Consider the following 11,991-nt stretch of genomic DNA (forward strand, 5'->3'; position numbering starts at 1 on the left):
ATGAACCACTGACACAACCGCAACAAATCAGGTTGGCGATTTTGTGGCGGTTGCAGAACCGCCGCTATTTTAGTCAGTGGATTTAAAAAATTGCGACGATTTTAAAACCGCCACAAATTTATGTGGTTTTTTAAAAAAATTGCGATGGTTTTGAACCGACGCAATTTCATATACGAGCTTAAAATGAAACCTGTCCAACTACAATAATTTATACCATTTTTCTTTTTTATAACCTATTTTCTTTACATCATATTTATTAAACTTGAGATATTAACATAAAAAAAAATACTAAATAAACAATATTAAACTTGTAGATAATTCCAAAACATTAACTAAAAAAATATTATTTATAAATTATTTACTGAAAAAATATTGAACAATACAAAATTACTATGCTAAGAAAATTCTATTAGCTCCAAGAACCCCTGCTATGAAGTAGATAATAACAAGAAAACGTATTTTTACACCTACAAAAGAATAGAAAAGGCCAAGTTCCATGTGCATAGAATTTGAAAATGTTAGAATTTTCATTCTAGCTTTTCAGTACTCAGAAATATTCTTATTTTATATCTCTAAACTGGCCTTGACCCTTAATTCAAGCTGCAGTGACAGCTACAATGTTCCATGTTAGGCACAAGGCTAATCCTAAAAAATATCACTTTTTATGAATGGTCGTGAACTACATATTATCCTTACAACTTCATGGTAAAATGAATGATATAACATGACATATGAATAAATATAATAATATATATCACATATACATTCCATAGTGAATCATGTCTTATCAAGCCATTATTTTACTCAAAGAAGGAAGAAAATGTTTGTTTAAGCCTAACATGTTAATGGTTTTGATGCTCATAAAACTAGCTTATCAGTACTTAACCTCTCCATTTTATTTTTTTTTTATTTATTATAAATCGTTCATTTCAAAATATTTTGGGGGAAAAAGAATAAAATGTTCCATGTTGCCAGCAAAAGATGTAAAGTGATAGCTAATGATAACAATTTAGAAGAATTCCCTTTTTTTTGGTGCAAAAAATATTTCTTTCATTTTCATTAAATTTTACATACAAAAAAATTTCTAGAACAAAATCTTCTTAAAGAATGGAAATAAAATAACAAGAAAAATAATAATAATAAACATACATAAAACACCTTCAAATACTCCGACAGAGAGGGAGAGAAAGAGAAAGAGAGGAGTAACATACTTAACAATGTAGTAAATGCAACGTATTGCGGTCTTTGAAGATGATTGAAATTTCATTAGCAATGTCATGACGGATAATGGAAAAAAAAGTGGCCAATTCTTCTCCCCAATAACAATTCCAGTTGCAAAATAGAATCTAATACATGAAGCACAAAATTTGAATAGCAAAAGAAAAATATCGTTTTTAAAAAGGATAAAACATGGAATTTAATCCATTATCAAAAAATTCATCACTAAGTTTACAAAATAAGCAAAGACAAGCCAAAGCATTAAATACAAGATGTCTCATAATTGCTTATTCCAGTAATTTAATCCAAATCAGCAAACATTAAGATCTTCCAAAAATGGTGCCATAAAGAAAACGTAAACCTTGAGCTCGTGCAACTGCTTCTTCTTTTCTTTTCAGTTCCTATATTTTTGATATATCAAATGAAATAAGATGAACGTTAGTTTTCATGTTATCAGGTTATGGTTACCAATCATGGAAACTCCAAACTAAGTAAAACCATCAAACATCCAGGTATATACCTGTTCCATTCTTCTCAATTCAGCCTCCTTGGATTGGAGTTCCTTCTCCTTCTTTTTCATATCCTAAATTTGAAATAGATTAAAAAAACAATCAATCCTAGAAACAATACACAAAATACACATATAAATGAAGCAGGAATTCAAGAACCTAAATACAAATCGTCGATGAATCAAGAGGTATATTAATAGTCGCACCAAAGCCATAATTGTAATCAACGGGTTCCAGCTTCAGAGGTGGAAGCCTTGAATTTGTGGCAGGGGCAACAGTTCCAGGATTCTGACAATTGTCGAACATTAATATAGAGCATAAGTTGGGAATTATCTGTTCAGAATTCTACCCGCAAGTAAAAGCATCTAACAATTATACTCTCCAAAAATAAAATTTGTCAATAAGCTAGAGATTGTATTCCATTCCAGCCAAAGATCAACCATACTATCATACTGCTATAACCTGCACATTTTCAAATAATAGTTTCTTTGCAGTCTCACAAACTAAATTATTATCATTAGCTTTCTAGTTGATATTCAAGAATAATTGGTTTAATATTTCTTTTCTTTCATTAAGAATGGTTTTTGAAAATCTCTTCAAAACCCTACCTCATATGGTATGATTACTTCATCTTGATTCAATCAAAAACATCAGTCACTATACTCAATTGCAAAGATAGCTTCATAATCCAAAACTAAAAATGGCCATGGATCAATGTCACTTTTTTTCGAATCACTATCACATTAGCATACAAATAGTTAGATAGATCATAGATATGTGAAGAAGCACAGACTTCAATGTAGAAGTTAGAGGCATAAAGAACATTGGCCTGAGTAGTTTAATCAACAAAAAAGAAAGGATCTGAATTCTGATTTCACTCACATACCAAATCAAGAAGAAAAGGATTAATGTAGACTAATTTGAATTATGAATCCAAAAAGAAAATAGAACAAAACTGAAAGAGGGGTTTTGTACATACTAGTAATCTAAACAAAGAAGTTGATCGACGATGGACCCACCGACAATGGGAAGCACGATGCAGCTGGTACGATGGGCGGAAAGAAACAGCGGCAAGGATTTGTGCACGAAGATGTGTTTTGCGCTTCTGCCCCATTCGTGTTCGAGTAAAATCACACAAGTGCTGAGATAGAGAGTTTCAATCACAGAATAATCTAAGTTCATTCCATGATAGGAATGAAATTGCCACACAATGCTAAATGAAACTTTCAAATTATAGAAACAAAATCCAAATTCTATTTGAACTGTTCTCAATAAAATAATAGTTAATTAAATTAAAAGAAAGATCTTCAATCTAAAATGGAAGTGAATTGAATTAAAAAAAATAGGGAACATGGTGATAATATTTGGAAGGGAAAACTATAGCATTAAGAAGGGGAGAATAAGAATACATCAAAGACCTCAAAGCAGAGTGTCTCTTCTATTTTCTTCTATTTTGTTTAATTTTCTAAATCATAGTTTAGCTTATTAGCCTCCGGAATAAGTTCAGCTCACATAAGGAAAAGGAAGAACCTGTGATGTGTGGTGGAGGCGACGAGAGTGACAACAACAGAAGTCGAAGGAAATAGTGGCAGATTCGAACCACGCACAACATATGAGGAGATGACGCTCAGATATGGCTGAAGAGACGAAACAGAGGAGCATGTTGTCACAGATTGCAGAAGCAGCATTAATGAAGCTCGAGAAAGGAGGGTTAGGGTTAGCAGGGCCTGGGGGCTTTTTTCGAAAGGGAAAAATAGGATAAAGGTGCATGTAACGAGGCTGACAGCAATAAAGGTTCATAAGATAGTAGAGGAAAATATGGCCACGAACAATGCAAAAGGACTTAGGGAGGAGAAACAAAGATGGTGATGGGAGCTTCTGAAAGAGAAAAAACAGAATCTTAATTGAGAGAGAAGAAATTGGTCTAACCCTGAGAGTAAAGTTAAAGGCAGACAGATTATTTAGCATCGGTTCTTATTCCAACCGCCGACAAATCGGGACATATAGCTGCTCTTTTTAACACTGTCGTCAAACTGCGATCAAATAGCCAAAAAACTTGCAGATAGTAGCACTTTCACTAGCCGCCTTGAATTAGCTGTTGCTATTTGACGCGTCTCTTGTAGTGATACGAAAGAAACTATTTTAAATATTTACTCTTTTAATTAATATTTACATGATTGATCAATAATATTTTTACTAAAACTCATCACTATTAGATTACCTTTTATAATCATAAAGCCTTTTGTGACAAAAAAATTTCTCTACATATTTGTTACATTACAAATAGAATCTTTAGGATTACTGATGAATTCAGTGACCAATTTTTTCAGTTGGTAATTAACGACAAATTTAGACCAAGTAGTAATGAAAAAAATGAAAAATTTTAGCTAGGAATAAAGTGTTAACCACAAAAACTGTTGCTATATCATATCATGCCATATGGTGGAAGCTTTAAAGGCATCTAGTTAGCAACATATTTGATACTAAACTGTCAAACTCAAACGATGTCTTGTAATATTTGTAGTAGCGACAAATCTATTTTAAAAATCGGTCGCTAATTAGTTGGTGCCAAAATGCTATGTTTTCCTAAAAATATTAACGAAAATCTAAATTTCCATCATTAAAAATACATGGCTACTGCGGGTAAAAGATTTTTAAGAAATCTAATTCAAATTAATAACTTGGGATTTATTTTATTAATTTAGGAACTGTCATATTATGCTTTGGCCTATTAAAGATAGTTAAATCTAATTTATTATAAATTTGTTTTATTTATTATAAAATAAGGAACGAAGATATAAGAGAGAGAGTTGGAGTAACACCCATTGTGAAAAAGATGGTTGAATCGCGTCTCAGGTGATTTGGACATGTGAGAAGAATACTAATAGAATACCTAATCAGGATGGTAGATGAGATGGAAAATGGACAAGGGGCGAAAGGCAGAGAAAGACCTAAGAAGACCATTGTTCATGAGGTGGTCAAACGAGATCTACATGTAAACGGTCTCTCTGTAGTCATGATACATGACAGAACACAATGGCATCGTATGATTCATGTGTAGCCGACCCTACCTAGTGGGACAAGGCTTTGTTGTTGTTGTTGTTTATATTATAATATTGATTATTTCATTAATAACTTCATTTTTATAAAATGATTTTTTGTTACATAATTAAAAGATTAAATTTTGTAATAAATTAAAAATTTGCTTTGGTTCAAAATTGAAATTCAGAAAGATCCTTTTATTCTTATTGCCAGTATTTGTTTTCCCTTATTAACTCTAACCTTTGTAATTGTGAGTTATGTCATAAAATAATTTATTTTAAAATATTAAACTAATTATAGGACATCTCTAATTATAATAAGTTGTAACTACTTGCTTGTGTATATAATTCTTTTCTACTAAAGCATATATACAAATTAAATCCATACTTATAAAACTATGTTGTGCTAATCGTTATAGACTTAATGTCATTGAAAATTCAGTACAAAAGGGGTTGAAATCGATTGTTTATTACGTGTATACCGAGAGATATTAGGCATCATTATTAATATTTAGTGTGTACGATAAAACTTTGAAGCCAAGTAACAATAATAACCTCATAATAAGTTAATAACTGAATTCATCAGTAGCCTTTACGTACTCAATTAATAAAAAAAAATCAAAATTGAAAAAAAAATCAGCAGCCTTAGCAAGTGACAAATTAAGTTGATGAATATTGTTGGTCAACGAAAAGATTATTATAGTAACTAGTAAGTGCATGGCGGCGTGAACGTAATGTCTCGGTCACGGATTAGTAGTACTGTTAGCATTTTTTATTCGCTTAAAAAAATAATTTTTTTTATTTTTCATGATATTTTTTAGATCGATAGACCAAGAACTAATTCGTAACATATCTGAGCTTTATTTAAAAATTTGTTGCTAATTGATTGCTACATATACAATTCAAAATTAAAACTCTTAATATTTGTTTCAGCAAATTATTAGTAAATTATCTACTAGATCAACAAAAATTATTTAAAAGAAATACTTATTATTTATCTTTTTTGCAAATCACATCATTGATGATAAGTATGTTTCAATTAATTAGAATTGAAAAAAAAAATCATAGTATTATGTTCAAATATTGATTGTTCTAGTTTAGGATATTATAAGACCATTATTCCAATAGTTATATATTAGGAGTTGTTAGCACTATCTAAACATTATAAGTTAGTAACCAATTTAGAAAATTTAAATAATGTGATTAAATAATAAAGAGGTAAAAAATAAAAGATTTTTAAAAAATAGCTTTATAAAGAGCTAGGTAAAATAATTATAAAAAAGAGGCAACTTATAAAAATTTGTTTATCATATCAAGTATTCTAACTTCTAAGTCGTGAGATATCAACTAAATCACCACTTGTAATATATATAGAGTGTTATGTCAATTTAAAATAGAGAAAAAATAAATATAATAACGAATAGAAAAAATAGCAACAATAATTGGACATCCCTCTTCCTATTGTATGTTGCATGCATGCAATCAAGTTCCATTTTCTTATAAATACAGCATCAATTTCCTTCTTCTGAATATATGAAAAACATACACACACACACACACAAAATATTCGTTATTCCGTATATAATTATATATCTCTATATTTAAAAAATGAAGTGGGTTGTGAACCAATTCACCTTTGCGTTGATTATTATTGCAACAATAGTGTTTTCAGCCTTTCCTTCAAGCTGTAGTGATGAACATTATTCATCAGCTGCACCTAACAACTCTGATCCTACCACTTTTAATGTCTTAGACTATGGTGCCAAAGGTGATGGTCATGCAGATGACACTAAGGTAATTAATAAAATTATTTTTGTATCGAATGTTACGTTATTATATGTTCCTCATTAAATTTCATGAGTTTAATTTTTAGAATAAACATATTTTTTTATGACGGCTTAATAAATGAAATTTAATAAAATTATTAATAAACCTTTTTCAATACTTCGTTTGAGATAAAAAAAAATTCTATCTATTAATATTCTTTATTATAAAGTTAACCGACATTTCTATTGTAATACCTGGTCTTGTTTAATTTGTAGCAATTCTATTGGTTACAAAAAAATATTTAATGCTATTAGTATTATAATACAAGGGAGACGAGAATTAGCGACTTTTTTAGAATTTTACAGTGGTTTTAAACTAAAATTGTCGCAAAATGGACTACCAATAATTTAAGAATTGTTATTCTTTAACGCGTGAAAATTAAAATTTTTATGATAATTTTTAGCTATTACTGACGTAATTGCCATAATATTAGAATATCCTATCCGTTTGTAAATAATTGAAGACAATAAATAATGGAATAATCAATAATTAAGAATATATGTAAAAAAATATTTTAAACATGTTAAAAATTAAAAGGAGAACTATTGTATTTTTTTAGAGTAATATATTTTCATATATAGTTCTAGTTTTTCTTTCCTAGTACATGTATATAATTATAATTTAAAATTATAAATATATTCATGCAAAACATATATCCTTAATCATATATGTTTGCCATCACTACTAAAATTTTGCAGAACAAATTATTTAAAAAATTGCAAAAAAAGTCTCATTGATTAAATAGAACTAATTACAAGATTTAGTTACACATGATAAAATTACTAATATAATTAAAAAAGTCTTTATAATAAAAAAATATAATATAAAGTTTAAAATTTTAATATATTTATTGTGTATGTCTTAAAATAAATATTTAAAATTTTTTATTGTTAACAACTTTAAGATGTGTATTTAAGACATATATTAGCTAAATCTTTAATTATATAATGTTCTATTGTATGTATTATAACATATATTTGTTATTAATCCTCTAAAATAAAATTATTTTTTAATTTATGGTTAGTTACAAAAATATTCAATGTTAATTAAACATAATGACTAATTTCTTGTTATCTTATAATAGGTCTCTTGATTTAAAACACAATTGATCTGAAATTTTAAAACTTTTTTATACTCAAGAGGCCAGGAGAATCGTATCATCATCAATGCCTGATTAGACTAATAATAGCATCAGTCAATGGGTTAAAATTATATTGTTTAAATAGTAATTTTTGTTTAATTTACAAATAAAACTTCTCATATATTATAAACCATATATTAATAAGTGTGGCATAGTTATTCTATTAACTATCAGTCAACTTGGTATTATTACCACTCCAAAAAAAAAGGCCTTTGAAGATGCATGGGAAGCAGCTTGCAAGATAGATTCCTCAACAATGGTTGTTCCTTCTGGCAAAGTGTTCTTGATCAAATCAATATCCTTTGCAGGCCCTAATTGTAGACAAAACATTGTTTTTCAGGTGATGATTGATGATGATGATGATGAGTTACTTTATTACTTTTTTCTATTGTTACAAATGTTTAAGGTAAAAACTTACATACAGTTGTCTTTTTTATGTAAAGTTGATATTTAAAAACTGCTAGATAATTTAATAAATTTGACTAAATTACGGTCTAATTAATGATTTTCAATCGTCAACTTTACATAAAAATAACTGTATGTGAGCCTTCACCATTGTTTAAATCCTTATTTTAATTTTACCATATATGTAACCCATGCATATTTAATAATATTTCTTTTTTTTTCTAATAAAAAAATAATGAAGTTGGATGGGAAAATCATTGCACCCACAGACCCTAAATCTTGGGGCTCAGGGAGCTTGAAATGGATCGAGTTCACAAAGCTTAATAAGATTACAATAAAGGGTAAAGGTGTCATTGATGGTCAAGGCTCTGTTTGGTGGAATAATGATGATGATTCATCCGTAGAAGAATCAACCACATCTCCTTTTTCGGTAAATAAATTTATATAAATTTATTTGTATAAATTTATAAACTAATCAAAATTCAAGAGAAAAAAGGGTTTCAACTATATATTGGAACCAAGTTGTAAAATCACATTTTTTAATAGTTAAAAACAAATCCACCCCTAAATATAATAATATGTCAATGGTTAATGTGTAAAAAATTAAAAGAAGAAAAACCCTGTCATATCCTTATTCAAATTATTACTTCACATATAGAGTAATAATATAAATATGAGGTCTTTAATTGATTTCTGGAAATAAATTTTATGATTTTTATAATAACAACTCCATCCCCTCCTTTTGAATTGTCTTTATCGATCTTTCTTTCAGTTTTAGTACTTTTTACTGAATATTATATTAATAATCTCACAATTATGTCAAATAGGTGCTTCCAAGCAGTGGAAAATTACCAAGCACTAAACCAACGGTAAGCATCGCACTTACAATTAACCTTTTTTTTTTTAAATGGAACAAAAATCCTCATAATGTATGTCTTCTATTTCTTTATATATAATAATAATGGAGGCAGCTAGAGTATATATATTATTATAGAGTTTAATTTGTTGCAAGTTTTATTTTAATTGGGGTTAGTTAGGAGGTTATTATTATAGAAGTTCATTGCATTTTTTATATTCTCTTATTTTTAAATTAATTTAGACTGATTGAGTGATTAATTCATATTCTTAAAAAGAATTGAGAGTTTAAATTCTATTTTGTACGTGTAAAACTTATTATTTAATGATAAATTCTTAAATAGAATTTAAATTCACAATAAATTAGTGTTCAATAATTAAGTTTGTATTTAATCTATTATATTTCTCTTTCTTTCTATTTATTATTTTCAACACATGCATGCAGGCACTTAGATTCTATGGAAGCGACGGTGTAACAGTGACAGGCATAACAATTCAGAATAGTCAACAAATGCATCTAAAATTTGATTCATGCACAAATGTTCAAGTTTTTGATATCAAAATTTCATCACCTGGTGATAGCCCCAACACAGATGGAATCCACTTGCAAGAATCTCAGAATGTGGTCCTCCATAGCAGTACACTTGCTTGTGGTAATTTTCATGCATTCAAATATTTTAAAGTGTATATACCATTTAAAATTGAGTAGTTTTAGGTAATCAAAATTTTTCGGCCAATATTAACTAAGTTTTTAAAATTAATTTTAACTAATTTATTTATCTTAATGACTAATTTTGACTAATTAAAAATTAATTTTTTTAAATTTAGGTAAAATCTCTAGCATCTTTTATATCTTTACGTGATGAGGATAATTCTAAATATTTTTATGAGCAATGCTAGAGGCCAGCAATTTTTGTGATTATTAGCCATCAACTAGCCATCAATGATGATTTGATGGTGTGAGATTGGTATGAGATTTCATCCAATGGTTCACCTTCCTCTGCTGGTTACATGCTGGCCAAAATTCAATAAAACTACTGGTCCCTTAGACTTTTCCTATTTTTATCTAGGTTCTTATCCCAAAAATAATTATTTTTATTTTTATTTTAAATTATTAATTATTTGGTTGTCAATAGTTCAAAACTGCATTATTTTACTCTCTAAAGTACTCAATAACAAGAACTTTAGAAAAGGCATATTCAATTTTCAGTTTTTCATCATAAATTAAATGTGTTATTACAATATAGTTAACTATATTTCAGGAGATGATTGTGTGTCTATACAAACCGGATGTTCCAACATATTCATACACGACCTCAATTGTGGACCAAGTCATGGTATCAGCATTGGAGGCCTAGGAAAGGATAACACCAAAGCCTTTGTTTCAAATGTCACTGTCCAAAATATTAATATCCAAAATTCCCTAACTGCTGTCAGAATCAAGTCATGGCAGGTATATATATACATGCATATATACATAGCTCATTCTATTACGACTATATTACGATAATTATGATATTTTAAAAAATATTATTTAAAAAAATATTACTAAAGTATCAAAAAATATAACTTTAATAATTTTAATAATATTTATATAATCACTATAATAACTGTAACACATTCATACTAAAATCTACCTACCTACATACATACCCTAGCTTAGTTAATTGAGTGTATATTATTTAACCGAATTTGTTGCATGAAAACCACATACATATATATGCAGGGAGGATCTGGGTCATGCAAAAATGTAATGTTTTCCAACATCCAAGTTTCCGATGCTGAGACTCCTATAATAATTGATCAATACTATTGTGACAACAGCAAGTGCAAGAATTCCACGTCAGCAGTGGCAGTATCAGCAATAAACTATTTTAACATCAAAGGAACATACACAAAGGAACCTGTCCGTTTTGCATGTAGTGATAGCGTACCTTGTAGTGGCCTAACACTTGATACCATAAGCTTGGAACCTAGTAAAGGGGTTAAGGATAGTGCTCCATTCTGTTGGAAAGCATCTGGCAAATTGAACACCAAAACGGTACCTCCAATTACTTGTCTACAGCAGAGTAGCAACACATTCAAATTAGGGATTTATATGTTAACCAGCAAAGGTTTTAATTTTCTTAGAGAATTATTATAAAGTATTACTCGTATGGAGATTCGTTTTTATTGAAGATGATAGTCAACAAGAATGGTTTTATATTTATTTTCATCAATTTTTAACTCATATTTATGAATAATGTTGTGTATACTCTTTTGGTATACATACTTTGGCTATTTTATTTCTGTTGAATAAATTTTAACACGGTTTCTATATTTATAAAAGTATTATTTATATACTAAAATTAATTATTATGTATTATGTATAAATATATATGTAATTTAACTTATTTTTAATATATATTTTATATTTTAGTGTATATATTACACTGATAATTAATTTTATTATGCATCTAATATGATGATTGTTTATAAATGTATCTTCTCATTTTAGAGTTGCCAATATTGTACTAACAAGTACCTTAAAAACAATTGTTAAGGTTATTTAAATTAAAAGTTATTATTAATATTATTTGTAATAAATACACCATTAAACCATTGTAAACTTTAAAGTTTAGATTTTCAATAAAATTCTTATAAAATTTACAATAAAATACTTTATATTAGACACCTTAATAAATACTCTCATAAAATTTTCTTTATTTTTATGTACCACAAATAATTCTTATTCTCCATTGACAAAGAAACAATTTCTAGTGCTCATTTCTTTCTTAAAACTAATTTTGTGGATATCAAATTATAAAAATTGTTGACCAAAAACAGGAAAGGCTTAATTCACTCTCCACCTCAGATTTCACTCCTCCAATTTTTTTCCCAAAAAAGGAATATCATGGATAATAGACCTTTCACTTTTAAACCAAATCGGCCCAACCCTAAAGAAAAGATTTTTGTGAATTTTTAGTTAAATAACACAACATATACAAGCGTTTCT

The 11,991-nt window shown here is 28.3% G+C and overlaps 1 protein-coding gene and 1 pseudogene across 1 annotated transcript; one reads left to right on the forward strand and one right to left on the reverse strand.

Annotated features, from left to right (window-relative positions):
- Positions 1 to 390: 390 nt before the first annotated feature.
- Positions 391 to 2,841, reverse strand: LOC107490015 (secretory carrier-associated membrane protein-like; annotated as a pseudogene).
- Positions 2,842 to 6,365: 3,524 nt separating this feature from the next.
- LOC107490016 (polygalacturonase At1g48100) lies at positions 6,366 to 11,163 on the forward strand. Its single transcript, XM_016110787.3, has 7 exons — positions 6,366 to 6,562; positions 7,945 to 8,076; positions 8,383 to 8,571; positions 8,969 to 9,010; positions 9,442 to 9,649; positions 10,259 to 10,449; positions 10,723 to 11,163. The coding sequence occupies exons 1-7, from the start codon at positions 6,377 to 6,379 to the stop codon at positions 11,137 to 11,139; spliced, it is 1,365 nt and encodes a 454-aa protein (XP_015966273.1). The 5' UTR covers positions 6,366 to 6,376; the 3' UTR covers positions 11,140 to 11,163.
- Positions 11,164 to 11,991: the final 828 nt, after the last annotated feature.

Source organism: Arachis duranensis, chromosome 5, assembly GCF_000817695.3.
Source record: "Arachis duranensis cultivar V14167 chromosome 5, aradu.V14167.gnm2.J7QH, whole genome shotgun sequence".
Lineage (NCBI taxonomy): Eukaryota > Viridiplantae > Streptophyta > Magnoliopsida > Fabales > Fabaceae > Arachis > Arachis duranensis.